Source organism: Anabrus simplex, chromosome 2, assembly GCF_040414725.1.
Source record: "Anabrus simplex isolate iqAnaSimp1 chromosome 2, ASM4041472v1, whole genome shotgun sequence".
Taxonomy (NCBI): Eukaryota; Metazoa; Arthropoda; class Insecta; order Orthoptera; family Tettigoniidae; genus Anabrus; species Anabrus simplex.
The window spans coordinates 422,595,989-422,619,093 of NC_090266.1; the positions used below are offsets into that span (position 1 = coordinate 422,595,989).

The 23,105-nt window shown below is 39.2% G+C and overlaps 1 protein-coding gene across 2 annotated transcripts in view; it reads right to left on the bottom strand.

The window, feature by feature from the left end:
* Window positions 1-2,174: 2,174 nt before the first annotated feature.
* Window positions 2,175-23,105, bottom strand: part of AhcyL1 (Adenosylhomocysteinase like 1) — a 472,277-nt gene continuing 451,346 nt past the window's right edge. For both annotated transcript variants that reach the window (XM_067140830.2, XM_067140831.2), the window contains one exon: window positions 2,175-4,370. In XM_067140830.2, coding sequence (XP_066996931.1) covers window positions 4,364-4,370 — 7 coding nt within the window. In that variant the 3' untranslated portion in view covers window positions 2,175-4,363. The remainder of the gene's footprint in view (window positions 4,371-23,105) is intronic.

Below are 23,105 nucleotides of genomic sequence, written 5' to 3' on the forward strand. Positions count from 1 at the left end.
TCAACATCCACATATACCAACCACTGTTCATTTTCCGTGGGCGCTCCCCATCCAGTTACCACAGACTTCAGGAGTACCTCTGGTGTCAACTGCAAAGGCATTACAGACCTACGGTCTTACAAGTATGCTTGCGCTTTGCAATACATACCCATGGCCAGTAGACAGCAATGATCAGTCTTTGAATGTTAAAACCTTGAAATAGTATTCACTAAAAATCATTTATATATTCCCTTATGTTTTTCGTGACCAACCGCAAGTGAAAAATAATTCATGCGTGAGAAGGTTGACACACACAGGTCTTATTTAAAACCTTGTGAGAATTTGTTCATTTGGTTCAGAGTAGGATGCTAATCTTTGTATTACAGTACAAAACAGCACTAACTGCATGCATTTTGGCTGTTGTCTAAAGAACAGATCTCGATAAATGAAACTTTCGAACTTTCGAACGACAGGTGAGTGACCTATATAAAACTTGGCACAACTGCTACAGGCCGGCCCCGTGGTGTAGGGGTAGCATACCTGCCTCCTATCTGGAGGCCCCGGCTTCGATTCCCGGCCAGGTCAGGGATTTTCACCTGGATCTGAGGGCTGGTTCGAGGTCCACTCGGCCTACGTGATTAGAATTGAGGAGCTATCTGACGGTGAGATAGCAGCCCTGGTCTAGAAAGCCAAGAATAGCAGCTGAGAGGATTTGTCGTGCTGAACACACAACACCTCGTAATCTGCAGGCCTTCGGGCTGAGCAGCGGTCGCTTGGTAGGCCAAGGCCCTTCAAGAGCTGTAGTGCTATGGATGGGGGGGGGGGTACAACTGCTACAACCCAGTCTATACTAGGCTACACTACTACTTCTCGGTTCAATCAAAGTGTTTAGTGCAATATGGCCTCGATTTGAATGATGGGATTTTTTCGATTCAAGTTGTTTATGTAAAAAAGAGGTAACTCTTAAATATTGTATAATTGTCTATATATTCATAACACTTTGGCACTGCAACTAAAAGACCATCTTGTCATGTCTCAGTCTGGTCCTCAGTTTGTTAAACAAGTCGCTACAAATGACACAACTAGCATTAAAAAAAAAAAAAAAAAAAAAAAAAGCATTTACGGTACACAGCACAGGACAGAGTGGCATGGAGTTGCATCAAACCTGTCTATGGACTGATGACCCAAACAACAACAGTAAAAACAGAGCATAAAATGTCACAAGCTAATTTGATACACGTTTCTGAAGTAATGTCTTCAACACAATTATCATATTTACAAAGCCATTAATGCCTTATGAATAGTAATAAACAAGTTATGACAAATTTATCAAAACTTGTCATCTACTGGAAATACACATAAATATATAACTGATAGTGAAATATATTATTGCTGGGGCTATTAATGTCTGAAGTGCTTCATTATCAATCTTGAATTCAAAGTATTGGTGGGATGCTTTCCAGCTGATTGGCCAGGCTATGATCCTCCTATACACCAAGTGCTTGAAGGACCTTCAGTGACTGTAGAATATCAAATTTCACCCTATGCAGACATTTGTTTTAATGTTGAAGTCTTCCTGAAACATTGATTTCAGATGGCTGGATTGATGTATCTGATTATAATGTTGAGGACTTTAACAACTCCTCAGACTTCTAATGGCAAGCAAAAGGACAAGCCAAACACCAGTATTCCTTGCATTATTGAGTCATTTATTAGGATAGGACAAGGAGTAACAATGGGAAATTTAAGATGCAGACAAAGGATTTCTCACACATGATAGTTTACCGGTTGTTACAAAGTAAGGATCTCCTTCTGTATGGTAGAATGACTTAATACTAAGCAACCTTTATGTTCATTTGCTTCCATAATTTTGAATGTACTGCCTTCTCTAGCAGCCAGCAATTAAGAACTGTAACTGAGAAACTAGTTTTTATAGAATGGAATCCCAAGCATATTGATGTCACAGAGATTTTCGAAGCATGACAAACAACAGTCACTGTGTAGAGAAGAATCTGATTAAATAAATATTACATATATTACATAAGAGAATAAAATAAAAATTGTAATTTATGGTTGTTTAGCAGTTCAATTTTTTCAGAGAAAATATGTTCTGTATGTTTTGTGTGTGAGGAAAAGGGCTGTAATGTGTTTTTTTAAATTTAGTTTTGTTTTGGTTGTTTTAAGTACAAGTTAAAAAACTTCAATTATTTATTGTGGAGCTAAAATATACTGCATTTTTGTATCCATTTACAATATGTATTCTCTCAATGCATCAATATAACCAATTACACAAGTTTTTTTTTTTTTTTTTTACCAACCACACACAACACATTATACAAATCAGTGAAAATCTTTCACACAAAAACTGACCAACCTTCAAATGTAGGTAGACATTTTCATGGTATAGTCATACTATAATGGAAGAGATTTGGAGAACTTCGTTTTAACAATGACATTGTACCTCAGGTGGGTCATTAACAAAAACTTTTAAAACTAATAATTCAACACACACACAATATAGTATTTTAGATTTGGCATGGAAATGAGACAAACTACCTCTACACTGAGTTTTCCTAAAGATCTTCTTTGTTTACATGAAGAAACCATGACTGGTCTCACAATGATAATATGTTTGAATTAACTTTCACCATTGTTATATTTATGAAAGGTACTCTCATTAACCACCATTAATTCAGTATGCACCATTCCATGTGGGATAGTAGTTCCTGATGTCATATTACATGGAAGTCTGACAATTCCTTGGCAGTGAACTTCAGCAGTTTACCTCATTTCAGACAGCAAAAACTCTCACGTATAGAATACATGACTATGAAAGATAAATAAAAATAATAGAAATGTTTCTTTGCTTTTGTTGTCCAAGAACTTAAACTTTAACCCACCTCTGAATTTTTATATTCAAACAGTATTTATTACTATCCATGAATTGAGAACAGTTCTGTACAGATCTTGAGACAAGATAGACAAAAAGAATCAAAGTCTGTGGATGCACAGTCTTATGACCACGTGGGGTCACTTTACAGTGACAAAATGCATTCAGACACTTGAGGAACACACTTTGTTAAGATGCAGTGCATCACTTAAAATTTGTCCAGGCAGCAGAACAATAAAAAAAAAAAAAAAAAAAAAAAAAAAAAGATTTCAAAGAGTTCCATAATTTAAACTGGTCACACATGATAGAAACATGAACACCCTTACACAGAATCATATCAACCTCACAACTTTTGGTTATTAAAAAAAAAAAAAAAAACCTTGTTGGAACAAGGACAGTAGTTACTACATGGTTGAAAGCACTCCAATCAGGTATTTTGTTTATTGTTAAAAAAGTGTAGTGAAGTCACTATAATACAGTATTATCATCACAGAACGGGCATCAACATTTAAAAACGCCCTTTTCTTAAATGTGAAACATAAAATGTGCAAGATGCCAAGATTTATAATTTCCACAAAATCTGAAGCAAAACTGCTACCATCCCATGATTCACTTATGGAATAGGAACTTGGTTAGGATAAAGTAGCTATTGATTACATCCAAATATTTTCTTCATTCAATCATATTTAAAAGAAAATATTGAACTATATCATAGGAAAATTACTGTAAACATATTTCACTAATACTGAAGATAGAACAAAATAGCAATGAGAAAAAGAGAGTGATTTATCTTATTTATTTTCAATATTTCCTTAGATCTCCATAATATGAGACAGAGAGATATATTGGGAAAATAAATAATGATAGCCTCACATTCTTATTATGCAGAAATACACTAGTTAAATTTATGGATAGCTCCTTCCGTGCAAAAACACATGACCATCAGCATACACGCACACATATCATATGGCTTGAAGATAATTTCCCTTTCAAACTAATATACATATATATAATAAGGAAATTAGGACATAATACATAGTGGTGTGATCCATTTTTCTAGTTGGATTTCTACTTTCCATTTGGCTTCTCTTTTAAAAACTGTGTGAACACAGTACACTTCCTCTAACATAATATACAGAAATAAATTCACAAAAGACTGTTACATCTAACTGAAGCAAAGCTAAACAAATTTGACTGTAATATCTATAGTCCCACAACCAGAAAGTAGTGAGTGTGAAAAACAAATACTGTACCAATGTAACTAAAAAAAATACTAATGCAAATATACATATACCATACATCAAATAACTTGCTAATAAAATGTGATACTGCCTTCTTCCTTTACACCATACCATTGTGGCAGTGCTGCATACTACTGGATTACATATATTTCAATCACACATTCAGCAAATGTTCCTTCATGTGGTAAGAAGCCAATAGCTAAGACTTTGACAGTCAAATTTTTTGCATCGTTCCTCTTCAACTTCACATACTTTAATATCTGTAAACAAAACAGTAAAGATAGTAAAATTCTCAAACGTGCTACCTTAACACTAACATATGCTTCATAGTTTAAAGTTAAGAACTTCATATTTGGGTTCCGTATTGAAGCAGAATTCACATCAAAGAAAAGTGTGTATATGCTTCATAGACTCAGAATAAGTAAGAGAGAGCATCAAATATCTGCAAAAATAACTGAAAGTACAGTATAACAAAGCCTGGGACCCTTTGCAACATAGCCAAGGATCTTAATCCTGGTCCGAGGTTTGGAACATGGTTAATTCAGCCTCTATCTTCCTGAGAGTCAGTAAAACTGGTTAAGAAAGACGAGCAATAAAAATGAGGAAGTCATCGCAATGACCACCGCTCTATTATCCGTATGCAAATTTACTTGTCAACAGTCACCTTAGCATGCCCAAGGTTCTTCTTGGGCAGTATTGATAATGGATCTAGATAACTAAACCGTATGTAATATTTCTTTGGTATTCATTGTTTTATCCTTATTTTAATGCAAGTCCCATATTAGGTAAAAGTAAACATTCCCACGTTGTTCTTGCTAATTTCCATATTAATTCTCATATTCTCCATTAATCTGCTTCCTAAGGAATCGAAATTTCCAAATACTTCAAGTAACATTCTTACTGCCATATTCACGAGAGCCCAAAAGCTTATCAGTTATCACTTATCAGTGAATATATATCTTCATTTTATCATCACCATTTCCTACTGAATACATTTCTCCACTTCTTACAGGAAGTGCTCTAGCCAATTTTCATTTCCAATTTGTGGGTTCATTACTTGAAACAAATCCATTGTTCTTTCTATAACTGAATTGACAGTAATGTCCTTATTATGTAGTCGTGTACATCCTTCTTTGGTTTGGAGTGTAGATTCAATGTCATTGTGTAGAGACAAGAGGAGAGGACTGGGCAAGAGTGACTAGAGAGAAGTGGTAGGAAGACAAGAGGAGATGGAGAGGCTTATGTTGCAAGCAGACCCGGCCAACAGCTGGAAACTGCAGATGATGATGATGATGATGATGATGATGATCAGCTCACTGATTCTTTGGTCATCCCTTAGGTCTCTTTCCGACCACTTCCAGTATGTAGTCTAGCTTTGAAAATGACAACTGCAATCGAGTTTTGTGCATTTTCTCCTAGATCAGTGCAATGACAGATTGGTTTCTTATGTCTTCATTGGGAAAACAATTACCCTAATGGCTTTTAGTGATGGGAGGATTCAAGGACATGTTTGGCTTTTCTATTTGATGCTCATGGGTGACCTGCGAGTCTGGGTGTGAGATGGATGTAGAGAGAAAGTAAAACCAGGTGTTGGCACAAAGCCTACTCCGGTCGAATAACATCTAGGGGTCTGCTCAAAGCTTAACGTCTGTATCCGATGGACAAATCACCATCAACACCATCATATGCCTTTAATCTATATGAACACTGCGGAGAAGTCTGGAATTGAATCCAGGCTTTTAGTATGTAATCTATCAATTAACAATCTGATTGCTGTTTTTTCCATTCAGTTGTGTGAAGAATCCAGAAAATTTAAAAGTTGCCACTTAACACATTGGAGATGCTGCCTGTAGTTTTTATGGGCGCATGATTTCATTGCTACTGACGGCGCTTGGAGAATCTACGAGCGTATGATTTCACTGTGGCCAGAAAGAGAAGCCGCTGTTACAGAGAGATCTTACTTCACCAGGACACTGTCTGATGCTTCTACAGAGCATACAGTTTACTAGTTATGAGCTGAAGTAAAGAGCTCTTCTTTCAAAACATTGATAACACAGCTGCGCTCCGATATAGCCTGTGGCTGCGTCATTGCTCACTCTCAGCTGTGAAACAAGCGGAATGTACATGCGTACGGACAGGAAGAGAGTGTGTTTCGGGAGCTTGGCTTGTTTGTGTCATTCTTGTGGCTATTATGTCTAATTCAAGCGCACAAAATTTAGACGATTTCATACAAAGTGACCATGATGATTCTGATGTTTCAGGCAAGTACACTTCTTATTTAGCTAATTTCAAATAGGTACAAAGTGGGTTCTGTAATATAGTTTTATTCCGAGTCCCTAATAATCTGGGTTCTTTCCTGTGTACAGATGACAACCTGCAGCGACCCGATGCAAGTCCGTCATCAAGATATGAACTGCGGGATAAAGATCACAACATAGGGAGGAAGCGTGCAGTTCAGAGACCTGCTACTGATGACTGGGGGTCATCTATCGATAATCTTTCTCAATTACCGGTATTTCAAGAAAAAAGTGGAGTCAGAATTCCAGTCCTAGTTGTACTTCCTCTTAAAACAATAATCACCACCACCACCACCATCAGAATTCCAGTGGATAATAACAGTGGAGCATGGGAATGTTTTAGTAATTATCAGAACGTAGATATTTTTAGGGACATAAAATCAGAAATAAATCGTTATGCAAGTGATGCAATTAAAAAGAAAAGAAATTGCAGTGAACAGATAAAGCAAAGATCTCTCTTTGGCTCCTGGACTACAGTTACATTGAGGGAGATTTATAACTTTTTTTGCAATAATCATTCATATGTGTTTGGTTGTGAAGCCAAAGTTGACAGAATATTGGGCAAAATCGCCGATTCTTCAAGCTTCTTTCCTGAGGTCACTCCTATCTAGGGACAGATTTCGAGCGATTTTGTCATTTTTATACTTGAATGACAATCGAACCTATGTTCTAAAAGGTCAACCCAACCATGATTCTCTGCACAAGATTAGACCGATTTATGACCATTTTATTAGAAAATGTCAAGAAAATTTCTATCCCACTGTAAATTTGACAGTTGATGAGGGCATATGTCCCTTCCGAGGCTGGGTGGGTTTCTGTGTTTACATAAAGAATAAGCCAAACAAATATGGAATAAAGTTTTACAATGTCAGTGATGCAGAATCTGGTCAAGTTTGCAACTGCGAAATTTATACAGGGTCGGCTGGGGGAACAAGTAACACGGTTCGGGAACTAATAAATCGGTTATGAGGTCCTTATTTCAACAAGGGTCACACAATTTATATGGATAGATTCTTTACCAGTGTCCCATTATTTCATCATTTGTGGAGCGGAAAAACAATGTCAGTTGGCACTGTTCAAAACATAGGAAAAACCAACCGACAATTTTCAAAACAACTAAACTGAGAAAGGGTGAAGTGTTATTCAGACGTAAACAACATTTACTTGCACTGAAGTGGAAAGACACAAGAGATGTTTATTATCTTTCGTCAAGACACGGGGCAAAAATGACAAATGTTCAGGTAAAATGTAAGGGAGGAAACATAAACAAAAGCCCGATCTAGTATTATATTACAATAAAAATAAAACTGGAGTAGATCATGGGGATCAGTTCCTTAGTTATTATCCATTCCATCGTAAGCAACTGAAATGGTGGAAAAAAAGTATTTTTCTATACCTTTTGCATGGCTATTACAAATTCCTTCATAATTTACAAGAAAACCCGGTCAAATCCAAAGAAAGCACATTTAGAGGGCTTTATGATTGAATTAGCAAATAAGTTCGTGGAAATGGGAGGCACTGACAATCCAGTACCTAGCGTGAGTAATATCACAAATTCTGCTGCGCGACTGGAAGGCATTTTGCTGAAAGAATTCCGCCCACCACAGGAAAGCAGTATGCATCTAGGTACTCCAAAGTATGTTCAGACAAAGGGCAAAAGAATAATGGAAAGAGAATTAGGAGAGAAACGTGATGGTTCTGCAGCATTTGTGATATTGGTTTGTGTATGCCGGATTGTTTCAAGGCCTACCACAGTAAAGATAATTACTGCTTGTAAACAATGATACCCATGCTAATTGACCTCGTAAGCTAGACTATGCATATATCAGCAGTATGTTTTAGTTGATTTGATCTCAATATTTGCAAAATTTTAAAATATTAACCTGACTGGCATCCATAGCAACATCAGGAAAAAAATTTTTTTGCTTGTAAAATACACCATGTTCATAAATATATAAAAATAAACCAATGTACTATTATAATTAAAACATATTTTTGTGAAGAGGAAAGTCAGGTCTTTAATTATTTCAACAGTTTTTATGACCATCGCTTTACCTAACCGTGAAAAAACTTTCAAAAATGTTAAAAGTCCTGCGATTTCTGGGCGATAGCACGTTCAAATATGGCCGTCTCCAATGTGTTAAAACAGAAATGAACAACGCCAATGAGGTGATAGAGAAAATATAAAGATCTTTGTTTACAAATAAATACACTTAATAAAATGGAAATTGCAACACCATGAAGGCATTGGTCGTTTGTGATGATTTTCAAGATATGGAACGATGCCATGTAGGTATGTAAACGATCAAAGTTTCAGACCCATTGGATTGTTGCTACAGGTCTCCCCACGCGATTGGTCGCGGAGGAATCAACTCCAACATACGGACTCTGGTGTAGCGTAGTTGACTTGCAGTCCGTGCAGTGAAGTGTTCCCCATCAAACATGCCTCGACGACAGAGAAGAGCATGCTATCAACAACTGTAGCCGTTTGACAGGGCTCAGATAATTGGGCTGTGAGAGGCAGGATTATCGCTAAGGACTGTCGCTGCACATGTTGGCCGACAGGCATCTACAGTACAACGTGTATGGCAGCAATGGTCAAATGAAAGTACCCACACTCGTAGACCTGGCACAGGCCCAGCGCGACAGACAACTGTGAGAGAGGATCGCCGCATCATTCGGATGGCCCGGATGGAACCCCATGCAACAGCAGCGCAAATTTGAGCAGCTGTGGCACCCCACGTTAAACAACAAACAGTTGGTAATCGCCTGCATGCAGCTGGCTTACAAGCCCATGTCCCTGCAGAAGGTGTTCCATTGACCCCAAAACAGCGACGTGTAAGGCTGGCCTGGTGTCGAGAAAGACCGATGTGGGACGACGAATGGCACAGGGTCGTCTTTAGTGATGAATCGCGCTTCTGTCTTGCCCGCAGTGATCGCCGGAATCGTGCGCGCCGACGTACCGCGATGATAATAATAATAATAATAATAATGATGTTATTTGCTTTACGTCCCACTAACTACTTTTACGGTCTTCGGAGACGCCGAGGTGCCGGAATTTAGTCCCGCAGGAGTTCTTTTACGTGCCAGTAAATCTACCGACACGATGCTGTCGTATTTGAGCACCTTCAAATACCACCGGACTGAGCCAGGATCGAACCTGCCAAGTTGGGGTTAGAAGGCCAGCGCCTTAACAGTCTGAGCCACTCAGCCCGGCGTACCGCGATGAGGGGCCGCCCAGATCTTACTGTCGAGAGGCACACAGGGCCAACAACAAGCATTATGGTCTGGGGAGCTATCGGCTTTAATATGAAATCACAATTAGTGCTTGTTGAGGGAAACATGACTGCTCGACAGTACGTTGATAGGGTACTCAATCCAGTGGTTGTCCCTATGATGGCGAACATTGCTAATGGGATGTTTCAGCAGGACAATGCCTGGGTTCACACTGCACGCATCTCCAGAGAAGCTCTCCACGACAACACAACCTTAGAATGGCCTGCTAGATCCCCGGACCTAATTTCTATTGAGCATGTGTGGGACATGATGGGTCGACAACTGGCCAACCGTCCTCAGCCACCCACAACTCTGGAACAAATGACCCGTGAAGTGCAGCAAGCATGGGCCACAATTCCTCAGGAAGCGATCCAGGGCCTTATTGACTCCATGCCTCGACAAATTCATCAATGTATTGCACCTCGTGGTGGGCACATCCTGTATTGATTGTTGTCCAAACTTGCGATCAAAGGAACCTGAAAGTGTAATCATCGAAGCACAACCGAACACTCATCCTGCATGTTCAATTGCAGCAACGTAGCACCACTCCTTCTGGGTGTTGCAATTTCCATTTTCTTCAGCGTATTATTGTAAACTTACTTAACTCTGGTGGTTATGTAAATTATGCATGATATAAGCAGAAAGAATATAGAAACAGTGTTATATGACTCTTGCTCTGTTAATTTTGATTCTAATTACATTCTGTAGTTCAAATAGTCAATAGAAATATTACTGCAACCTTGACGCCAATGGTTTACTTTGTACTTCAAACAATATTGTGATAGGCACTGCATAATGCTTTTTTTTTTAAATTTAACTTTTCATGTATACATGTTTTGCATTTTACTATTTCATTTGTTCAACACATTTTATAGTTCTTGAGATGTTATTTATATGTTTGTAATTGGCTGAAAATGACCTAATAGGGTCGAAAAATGTACCAAAAAAAAAAAAAAAAAAGAGTTTATCACTTAATTTGAGCATTAATCTTAAGTACTGAAAGGTGAACCCATAAACACAATTTCTCTAAAACCCAAGAACTTGTAAGTCAATGGAACTGTCATCAAGTTTGTTGTTATTAACTTTCTTTGTGTGATTATAATAATTATTTCAAGTCAGTGCAGCATAGACCAAAATCACTGAATTAATATAGAAAATTCAAAGCCATGGAACAGTTAGTTCGCATTATAAACATTTTTAAACAAAGTCACAGAATTCACTGGGGGCACTATTGTATAGTTATCAGTACCGAGAGATATATGCCGCGAGTGGACAAACTAAATTCTGTGAGCACACAAACTAATTTCCAGTAGGAATAGTAAGCACACAAATATGCTTACATGTCTTCTGCTCTAGCAGCAACCCGGGAGGTTCTAGTTTTGAGTCCAGTACTGTCACTAGTAACCTTTGTGCGGTAGTGCTGGGTAATATTGTCACAGGGATAGAGCAAATACAAAAAAAAAGTTAAGAATGAAATATTATTGCAAACTTAACTTTGATGGTTATAGAAATTATGTATGATATAGGCAGAACGAATATAGAATACGGAAACAGTGTTATGTGACTCTTGCGTGTTAACTTTGATTCTAATCATGTTCAGTAGTTCAAACAATAAGAAGAAATATTATTGTAACCTTGACCCCAATAGTTTTTTTGTACTTCAAACAATATTGGTACAGACACTGCACAATGCATTTTTAAAAAACTTTTCATGTATACAGTAGAGGTTTTTCATCATTTTACTATTTAATTTGTTCAACGCATTTTATAGTTTTTAAGATGTCATTTCTATATTTATAAATAGCTGAAGATGACCTAATAGGATCGAAATATATACAAAAAAATTTATATGACTAAGTTTATCTCTTAATTTGTGTGTCAGCCTAAGTATTGAGAGGTGGATCATAAACAAAAATTCTTTAAGAATTACAAGGGCAAATCAGAAAGCAAATTGCACTTCCAAGTTATGGCCATTTATGAAAAATGAAATGGCGTATGACTTTTAGTGCCGGGAGTGTCCGAGGACATGTTCGGCTCGCCAGGAGCAGGTCTTTTGACTTGACACCCGTTGTGATGAGGATGAAATGATGAACACCCAGTCCCCATGCCAGAGAAATTAACCAATGATGGTTAAAATTCCCGACCCTGTCGGGAATCGAACCTAGGACCCCTGTGGCCAAAAGCCAGCACGCTAACCATTTAGACATGGAGCCGGACGCCATTTATGAAACCACCTACACATACAAGTTCACTTTTCCACATAGCCCCCAAGAGACTAAACATTTCTCGGAAAGGTCAACCAACTTCTCGATTCCAGATGCGTAGAAATCACCTCGAGTGCTATGTAACCACATGGAGACAGCTGCTTCCACCTCCTTATCATTTCAGAATCGTCGTCCACCAAGATCCTTTTTCAGCTTACTGAACACACGATAACCGCATGGTGCTAAGTCTGGACTGTATGGAGGATGTTTGGTGGGTAGTGTGAGGTATTGCATTATCGTGCAACAAAATCACACTGGCACTCAATTTTCCTTGCTGCTTTTCTTTAATTGCCTTATGCAACCGGTTCAACGATCGACAATACGAAGCTGAGCTGATTGTCGTGCCTTCTGGCATAAATTCCACATACACCACGTCCTCCATGTCAAACAACACTCTCACCATTACTTTTCCTGCTGAAGGTTGGAGCTTGGCCTTCTTTCATGATGATGTGGTGTGCACCCATTCTATCGATGTTCTCTTTGTTTTGGGAGTGAAGTGGCAGACCCACGTTTCATTCCCTGCAATGATTCACCACAGAAACTTGTTGTCCTCCACAGAATACCGTTGCAAAAATGCCAGTAATGATTGGAAACATTGTCCCTTGTGAACATCGGTGTGCAGACGTAGGACCCACCTTTAACACAGTTTACAAAATCCAAGGTGCTGGTGAACAATGGAGAACACACTGCCATACAAAATGTTCAGCATGCTGGCAATTTCCTGCAGAGTTATGCGCCGATTGTCTCTAATGATCCCATCCATACGGTCAACATTTGCAACAGTACTGGACGTTGCGGGCCTGCCTTCGTGATATTCATCCGTGAGATCCGAGCGTCCGGTGTCAAATTGCTTACACCACTTTGCAATACCTGAGCAAGAAATTGCACGCTCACCATATACAGCAGTGATCTCATGATGAATATCCATGCAAATGAGCCGTTTGGCCCATAGAAATCTGATGGTTACACGCACCTCCAATTTAGCACGAACATCTAGTTGAGCCTAGCCCGCTCTGCACACACAACACGGCGGGATACCACACCAAACTTCATATCAGATGTGTCAGCAGTTACTGCAGCTTGCTCCACATGGCCATGGTCACGACACATAGCGTGCTCTCGCGGCGATCTAATGAAACTTTCTTTTTGATTCGCCCTCATAAATACCAAGAACTTGCAAGTCAATATGGGACCATCAGGAAGTTTGATGATGATGATGATGATGCTTGTTGTTTAAACGGGCCTAACATCGAAGTCATCGGCCCCTAATGGTATGAAATGAAAAAACAAAAAGTTCAAATTCATCCACTGACCAAAATAAAATAAAAAATGTCATGAAGAATGAATGGATGGACGTGAACCCAACAAAAAACAAAGAACAGTGGCTCGGACTAAAAAAAAAAGATCGTAAATAATAGTATTACTGATCAAGGGACAACTTATAAAGCACAATGATGCTTGATGTCTAAAGGGATGCAAAATCCACGTCTAAGGCCCCACAGAATGGCACATGTCGCGAGTAAAGTAGAACCATGGTATTTGTCATGTTGGGGTACTAATCAAAAGTACCGAAGACTCACGGTGTTCCACACAAGAGGGTACTACTCACAAGTATTGCACTTCGTACAGGTAAGGCAGACCTATGGTGTTTCTCACACAATGGCGCCACTCATAGCCAACGCAAACCGATGAGGTTCCTCACCTAGGTGTACTAGTCACAAGTGCCGGTATTCCTGTGGTGTTCCTTACATAGTGGGTACTAATCACAGGCTACGCAGACCCACGGTGTCGCTCATATAGTGGTACAACTCACAGGCTACGTCCAGACCCGCGGTGTTGCTCACATGGGTACGATGCACGGGTGCTGGAAACCCCCAGGCCAGCCTCTTTACTGCTACTAATCACAAACCTATTTCGTACTTAATTTAGTGGTACTACTCGCAAGTACAGGCAACCCATGGTGTTCCCCGCATGATGGTACGAATCAAAAGTAGTTTCATGGTTCTAATTCAATCATCCTTTGGTCGCCCCTTTTAGTCGCCTCTCATGACAGGCAGGGGATACCGTGGGTGTATTATTCGTCTGCGTCACCCACCCACAGGAGGTAAAGAGAGAAAAGAAGAAGAAAGAAGGGATCCGTCACTTCGAAAGATGAAGTAACGGACGAAGAAAGGCAAGGGCCAGGAAGGGCATGAAAAGGAAAGACTCCCTAGGCCTCGAATGCTCTAATACCGTCGGGGTCGGAAAAGAACAAGAGTTGAGCAAGGGAGGTTGGACAGGATAGACGAAAGTGAGGAGCCTGGGACAAGTAAATGGAAGCAATGCCAAGACTCAGCTAAGGGCCGTGGTCGCCACACTCCCAAGTTGAGATACCGCGGGTGTATTCTACATGTGCGTCCCCCACCCGCAGGGGGTAGTGTGTTTGGTCCGCGAGAGGTATTTCCCTCAAGTCCGCCGGCAAGCCGGTTAGGACCCCCCTATCCGCCACCTGGGACGCACCACGTGGGAGTATCACCTCTCCCCCTGCTATGCCAGCGTAGTAGGTTCGTGGTCAGGAAGTTTGTTATTAACTTCCTATCTGTGATTATACACTTTTCTTTACAATTTTGCTTTACGTCGCACCGACAGAGATAGGTCTTATGACGATGATGGGATAGGAAAGGGTTAGGAGTAGGAAGGAAGTGGCCGTGGCCTTAATTAAGGTACAGCATTTGCCTGGTGTGAAACTGGGAAAGCTGAGAAAACCATCTTCAGGGCTGCTGACAGTGGGGTTCGAATCCCCTATCTCCCGGTTGCAAGCTCACAGCTGCGCACCCTTAACTGCATGGCTACTCGCCCGATGTGTGATTATAATCAGTATTTCAAGTCAGTGCACACAGATCAAAATTACTAATATGGAAAACTCAAAGCCATGGAACAGTTAGATCACGTTATAAACATTTTTAAGCAAAGTCGCAGAATTCTCTGTGGACACTGAAATTAACTACTGTATAGCAATCAGTGCCAAGTGATACATGCCGCGAGTAGACAAACTAATTTCCAGTCAGGCTAGTTAGCATGCAGACAGTACTGTCACTAGTAACATTTGTGTGTTAGTACCAGGTGATAAATGTTGCAGGAATAATCATTGACAAACCTATTATTCTCTGTGTAGCAGCAATCTTGTTTCAATGCAGAAGAATAAAGAAAACCTCATTAGTGATGTGTTTACACACCAGGATGAAGATCATGGTTTCTACAGGAGATTACAGTAGCAGGATATGTTGCTAAACCCCATGGTGGCCTATCAAAGCTGAGGGTCACCAGAGATGGAGGTCAGGTAATTCCTCGTCATATTATTATGTAGGGGGAATAGTGCTCACACCAAGCTTGTGTATAGATGTACATAAATGTTAAGTGTAAATGCTGCTTATGCTGCCAGTGTATTTTATTTTGCTTGGAGTGAGACCTCGGGTTCAATTTTATGTTTTACTTTGTTTCTTTGGAATGCCTTAGGGGGAAATTATATAGTTAATACGCGTGTAAATATTAGTTATCGGAAGTAAGTTTTGTTGTGCTTACCATTGAATATTTAATTATGGTATTAGTTAACGAAATCATCCAAGTCATTAGGGCCTTAATGGCCTACGTTGGAATTAAATTAGAAATCTTGGGAGATAGGAGGGATCCATTCAATTCTGTAGAGTGTGCATGGCTTGCATGTATTTCAGGTATTTGTGTGTGAAGAAGATACTGTCATCTGTACATCAAAGTTTTTTTTTTAAATTATTTACAAATACATTGCAAATGGGAAATATACCAGTGGCAATGATCACTTACAGTAGTGTAATAATAAAGTAAAGTTGACATAATTACACAACAACAAACAAACAAACAAACAAACAAACAAACAAACAAACAAACAAACAAACAAACAAACAAACAAACAAAACAAAAAAAGAAGAGTATAACAAAAAAATACTACTAGTCTAACATTTTAAATCCAGCATCATCATATACAAATTAACACACAACTTAAGTATTTCCAGTGCTTAGCACTATGGCTTACAATACTATATGTTGAGCTTCCTACTAGCACAACATTATAAGTGATAATATCATCATCATATACAAATTCACACAAAACTTAAGTATTTCTCAACACTACAGGTTACAATACTATACTTTGAACTTACTACTAGATTAACATTACAAGTGATAAAGTAAAGTTAAAAACATTGGCAATTACCGAACAACGGCAACAACAAGAACAACAACAACATGAGTACAACAAGCAATTCCCTGGAAAGAGAATACCACAAGAAAAACTACTAGTTTCACAATCTAAACCAAGCAGAAAATCACAAATTCAGTGTTCGTAATTTACAACTTTTAATTTTCACTTTACACTAGCACTAATGGTCTTCTTAAATGACTTGATACTGGAAGGGAATCTATCAAAGACTGCTGCAGGTAATTTATTCTAATCCCTTATCGTCCTGTTTATGAAGGAAAACTTGCCCACATCCGTAAGCTGGTTTCTGGCCCTAATTTTATGCTTATGATCATTTCTCGATAAGTATGAGGGAGGTTCCAACCTATTCCTAATACTACTCCAGGCAGCTCTTCCCACATAGCTCTTATAAAGATCACATAAGTGAGCTCTAGTTCTTCTAGATTAAAAACCTTCCCAATAAATGGTATTCTCCTATTCCCAGTTACGAAACGCATCGCTCTTCTTTGAACGTTTTCTAGGGAATTTATTAAACCAACCCTGTATGGATCCCAGCACGCAGATCCATGTTCGAGAATCTGTCTTACAAAGCATTTGTATGCTTTACTTTTGGCACCAGAATTAGCTTTCTTGAGATTCCGCAAAATAAAATGTAACGATCTCCACGATTTCTTAACTACATTTTCCACTTGCATTGACTAGTTGAAGTCTTTCTAATAGTAACACCTAAGTACTTACAACTATCAACTTCAACAACACTTTCCCCTCCAATTTCGTTATCCCTCTTTCCTGTCATTTTCTTTTTAATGAAACACAATTTCTTGCCTTTTCCGCTGTGGATTTTCATTTGATTTTCATGCGCCCATTTTTCAATTGTATTTAAGTCCTGCTGAAGCAATAGTTCGTCCTCCTCTGTCTTTATTTGCCCGTATATGATGCAATCATCTGCAAAGTGGCGCACTTCCAATTTTATCGAATCAGGCATATCATTCATGAAAAGTATGAAAATATTGGCCCAATAACGCTACCCTGAGCCACACCAAATGTAACACTTATTGGAGAAGATAGCGTTTCTCCCAAGCGCACCCTCCGAGTTCTTACATTGAGGAGTTCTCGTATCCATTAAACAACTCTGATGTCAATGCCCATACACAGTAACTTGTTAAGGAGGATGTCATGTGGCACAAGATCGAATGCCTTAGCAAAATCAATTACTATTGCATATATCCTTGAACCACTATCGAGCTTATCCGATATATCTTGACATACGGAGCACTGCTAACTTTCACAGGAGAAGCCTTCCCTAAAACAATGCTGCCCCTTAAATATCATTCCAGAAGAGTATCATTTTAACCTCAAATAATCTACTATTAATTGCTCCATTTGTTTGCATACGATCGACATCAAACTTACTGGTCTGTGATTATTCAGGTCTCTCATGTCAGCCCCTTTGTGAATAGGAACTACAATGGCCGATTTCCAACCTTCTAGAATCTTCGTATTGTTCAGTGATATATTAAAGATTCTTATAAAATATGGTAGGATCGCTTCACCCCTGAGTTTAAGTGCCTCCCCGGAAATAGAATCTGGCCCACAAGATTTACTTCTTCTGAGTTTGGAAAGACCTTTATGCAATAATAAAGCTTTAATTTGGAAATAATTATTAGTTTTCAGAAAATTGTCCCTGAATAATTGTGCCGCCAGATTAAGAACCTTTCCGTAGTGCTTATTCAATGCTTCCGCTTTATCTATATCTGTTGTCGCCAATAAATCCCCTCCTACACAAAGAGAAGGAACTAACTTGTTCTCTCCCTTCAATCTTCATATTTATTTTTTTTAAAAGGGTTCCAGAAATTTTGATTTTCATTTAGGATATTGTCAAGATATTTCTCTTCAGCCACTTTCTTTTCTGCTAGCAAAAGCATCACAAAACTTCTATACTCCGCTTTGCACGCATCATTATTTCTTCTGTTGAACGCTCTCCTAGTCTTACGTTTAAGACTCCTAATAGTCGCGGTATAGTACGGCGGATCTGAATTTTCCCTAATTATCCTTTTGGGAACGAATTTATTCAGTCCAGTATTTAAAATAGTTTTGAAGTTCTCCCAAATGTAGTCCATCCCCTTGCCCTCCTTTAACCAATCAGTATAGCACAACCTCAAACAGTTTTGAAAACCTACTGAGTCTCCCCTCGCATAGCACCAAATAGTCTTAGAAATTCCCACATGCCTTGTATTACAAGTTTCCCAAGAGAGTACCACTGCATTGTGGTCACAAGATATAACTATGTCATCCGGTCTGACTAGAAAAACATCTAAAAGTGCTAGTTTACGTGTGTTCTTTGCAACGACATAGGAAAAGCCATTATTCCACACTAATAAGTTAACTGCTTCCTGCGAAAGGCCCCCTGTAGTTGACCCAGCCCAGTTTACTGACAGCACGTTTAGATCCCTGCAATTACAGTTCTTTTCCCGTAGATTACATTTGCGCATGTCAATTCTGGAAGACGAGTGATCGTGTTTAAACCTGCTTTTGGTGGACAATAAGCTCCAATAATTACTATATTTTGTTTATTGGGTGCATTATTTACCTCCACCCCGATTATTTCACAGTCATCGAGAACACATTTCAACGTACTGCTTAGCTCTGACCTAACACAAATGAAAATTCCCCCTCCTTTTCGACCCTCTATCCTGTCTAAACATTAGAATTTTGACCTGAATATTTCTGAATTATATATATTACTGATAACCAACTTTCCGTTCCCACAATATCAGGGTCACTCGCATCAACTAAGTTTTTTAATTTTGCGATTTTTTTACCAATATTTCCACAGTTTACCTGCAACAATCTAAGAAACTTACACGATCCGGTATCACTACCTCTCACAATATCCTGTTGGTGGCCCCGTTGTCGTTATAGCTTCATCGAATCTGCTCCCGTCGTAGATCGTCATTCGGCTGAACGTTCTGTGCTGTCCTCCATTTGGGTGGAAAAGGGACTTGGTAACCCTTGAAAAGAATTCACCTTTCACCTAGTCTCGCCACTCCTCGCTGGTTCAGATGAAGTCCATCACTACTGAAGTCCCTGTCGTCGATCACTGTTGCCATCTACAGTGAGTGATCCGGAACTTTCAGCCACCCACTGAAGCTCTTTGTTTAATCAACCAATCTTCTTCCATGATACATCTGGTCTCCTTAGTATACCACTAATTACAACATTTGCCTTGGGGAACTTTTTCTTAGTCAAGTTCACCAGATCATAAATGTCCCCCATTATATATTCAGTCTGTTGCCTTTTTAAATCATTAGTTCCTACGTGGAGAATTACTACTTCCTCATTCCCGTCGCATTCATCCTCTATTTTCCTGTTCAACTGTTCCGCTTGTATTCCCGGCATGCACATCACTTTCACTGACCTGCGTTCCTGTCCTATATGCCCCACGATAGAATCACCTATCACCACACAATTCACAGGTTTTATATTCTCCACAGATGAATGAGTGCCTACATTTCTCATATAAACTTCCTGCAACTTCTTTTGTAGCTCCGCAATCTCGAGATTTGCTTCATTTAATTCCCGTTGAAAGTTAGTCAATTTTTGCTTTGTCGCTAGTCACATTCCCATTCATGAAACACTTGCTACATGCCATCCTTTCCTTATCACTGTCCAGGGCCTGTAGATTACCACACTTGAAATGAATCCACATTCAACATGTATCACACTTAGTAACAGACCTTAAGTTCCTCTTACACCCCCTACATTTCACGTTCACTACCTCTTCAGAAGCTGGTTGAACAGGGCCCGGGTTTAACTCCAAGCCTCCTATAACAAGTAATGTGATAATGAGGGCCAACGATACAACATTCCCCGGGTAATTGCCTGCTGCAGGTCCACATTCCAGCACGCACTCCGCAGCTCCCTGCCTGCTTGCCCATGTCCCAATTGCTGCTTGCCAAGCTGATAAGGAAGTACCCATCGCTACACAAACATGTCTGCTCCCTTCACAAGCAAGTCTGCTCCCTTCTGACTTCTTACACAAAACCTGTTAAGTCTTTATGGTAATTTTTGTGTGGCTATAATTCCTTCTATTGAGGGCATGGGACCATGTTTTGTTTCGTGATATTCTGTGAATTTATGGGGGAAAATGTTGAGGCCTAGAGCTATGTAACCTGTTGAAATAATTATAAGATGAAAGATACCCGAATAAGAGAGAAGAGGCTGGCAGTTGCAGAGATTTAATGAGATGCTGGATAAGCTATGTATAATTAGAATCAGAGGTACAATACCTGTGAAATTAATAAAGTGGGAGGATTAAAAGCCCAGGGAATGTTATGAAGAGAATGTAAGAATAAACAAGAGCAGCTGTTCAAGCTTGCCAGGTAGCAGAGATGGTTCTTGCTATCACAGATGTTTTAAAAGCCCGGGGCAAAGTGAAAGATGCAAGTGAATAGCTGAGTGGAACATCGTGTTACTGGGTTGGTTGTCTATGCAGTCACCCATTGTAATAGGACAGACTGAGTAAATAATTACATCATATAAATGTATTTCCATTAATAGGAATGACAGGTTCTGAAGTCACGATAAGTGACCTGCCAGGATACCAGTTCGATTCCCATCTGCTTCTTTTGGAGAGGCACTACTGCACCTTGTTTGCTATCTATTTCAGTTTCCTATGTGTTGATTGTCTGTGTGGTATTTTTGTATTATTCCACTATGTGTTATTTGTTTGCATTATCCTTGCTGTTCATGAGCTCTGTTTCACCCATGTGGTTGTGGGTTCCTTCCTCTATGCTACCATAACCGTGGTCATGGTTTTGAGTCAGTACTTTTTGGAGGAAATTGTGTAGGGTCTCGCTTCAGTGTTACATTGGTGTTGTGTGTGTTCTTGAAACCCATATAGTTCGGGATAGTTGTAAATGTGTGCTGCGCTTTTCTCTACATATTTAATATAAAACTAGAGGAATCAATAGCAATGTAGTGATAGAAGAGGAGTGTTGGAAAGATCAAGCAAGCTTTGGTACACTACCCTACCTAGAGAGAATCTGGAAAAGGGAATGGATGAAGGTGTATCATATAGGCTATTTTTGTTGGAATCTGACTCAATTGCATGTGAAATTAATGAAAACTGAATTTATCGTGAGTACTACGTATATCTGTGAATGCCCTAAGTGAAGACTTGCACATGGATTGTCTTGTAAATGGTGAAGCAAGTCGACGAATGTCGAACGAGAATCCAGCCACCATGCAGGCGAGTCACCAGCATCTGAACCAGGGACTCCACGCCGCTGAAGCCATCCTGATGTCTGTGTAAATCCATGCTTGTACCCACCTGAGGAGCTGTTTTGTCATGCAGAAGTGATGAGTACACTTTTATTATTTCCTTAGCATGAAGCTAGTATCACCATTTAAATATTAAATCAGTAATTATGCATGTAAATAGTTCAGAGCATAGATTGTTAATACGGTGTTTCAGAGGGATGATAGTATTTTATTTAATGGGTTTTTATAGGATATTTTCTTCATTGTTTGTGATAACCATTTTTATTTCCATTTAAATACGATTTTGTAGTGCATGATGCAATTTTAAGGCCTTAGAGTTAATTAAGTGTGAAATGCTGTAAAGTAAAGTGACTCCAATCATCTCCAATCATCACCGTGTCATAAATTAATATGAGTCATCAAAGGATTCTCAATTTGTTTATTTGTGCACTTCACACATGAGATAGGAAATTCCTCATACCTAGAATTTAAGACTGCTGGACCAACAGATGAACATATGGCATTGGAGTATGTTTGTGTGTTATTTAGCTTGTGAGTGAATGGTATAATTTTGTCCCAAGTGGCAGAGTTTCATCTTAAGAAAGCATGTGTTCGTGATATTGAGAGGGAAAGCAAAGCTTATTATGCAGGCTGTGGTCCTGAGGTTGTACTGAGAGATGAAATGTGAATTTTCCCCAGTGTATAATTGATAAGCACGAAGTGGAATACCGCGTTATAAATGTGATTATTAATGCTACATTAGAGCTGACATGCGATATTGCTACGGATAATAGTCGGGGATATAAGGAGATGAAATTATTTGCCGCGAGAATATGAATAGTAAGAGGAACTGAGGTGTTCCATTATGCCGAGAGAGTGAAAGCAAGGATGGCTGTCAGCTGATCCGTGATTTATGGCCCCTGACAAGGCAGAGCCTGGGCAGAGTTCGCTCCACCATATTGGGAACAGAATGCAGACAGCTAGCTTATTCTCTTCTCGATACAACGATCATATGCTACAATTTAGATATGATCGTCGTTGCATAGATTCCAGTGTTCATTAGAGGAAGAATCCCACCATTTTTATTTTCATAATTATTTAAATCGTGTAGGGAATTTCAGGTAAAATATACCCCATGTGCCAGAAGACATTGGGTTAATTCCCAGGAGACAGTGAGAACTTAATGCTCACTGTCGCCAACTGCAGATGGATTGTGCCATCTGTGATTCATCTTGTGAATGTGTAGTGTATATTTTCCTTGTCTTTTTATTTCAGAGAGTGCTAAAATGTTCTTACGTGATGTATTGGATATTGGGTAGCTCTATGTGTTGTTCACAGGAAACAACGTTGTTTAAATCATGTGTTATTTGTGTTTAGTAAATCCTGATGAAACAAGCGCCTTGTATGATACTGTAGATTCACAGATGATTATATTAGCTCGCTAGGTAAATGACGTGATACGACCTTCATGTATTTGAAAGTGTACTCATTATAACTTAAATGTTTACCTCAGCTCGCATGATTGCAGGACATCGTAACTTCTTATTGTGAAATGTGTTAATTAACGCCATAATAGAATGAATCGCCCCAGGATATGTCCATATTTAATAATACCTGTGTATAGTGATATAATGCGATGTGTGACAACTGTTTATTTAATAATTTAAAAAAATCTACTCCTGT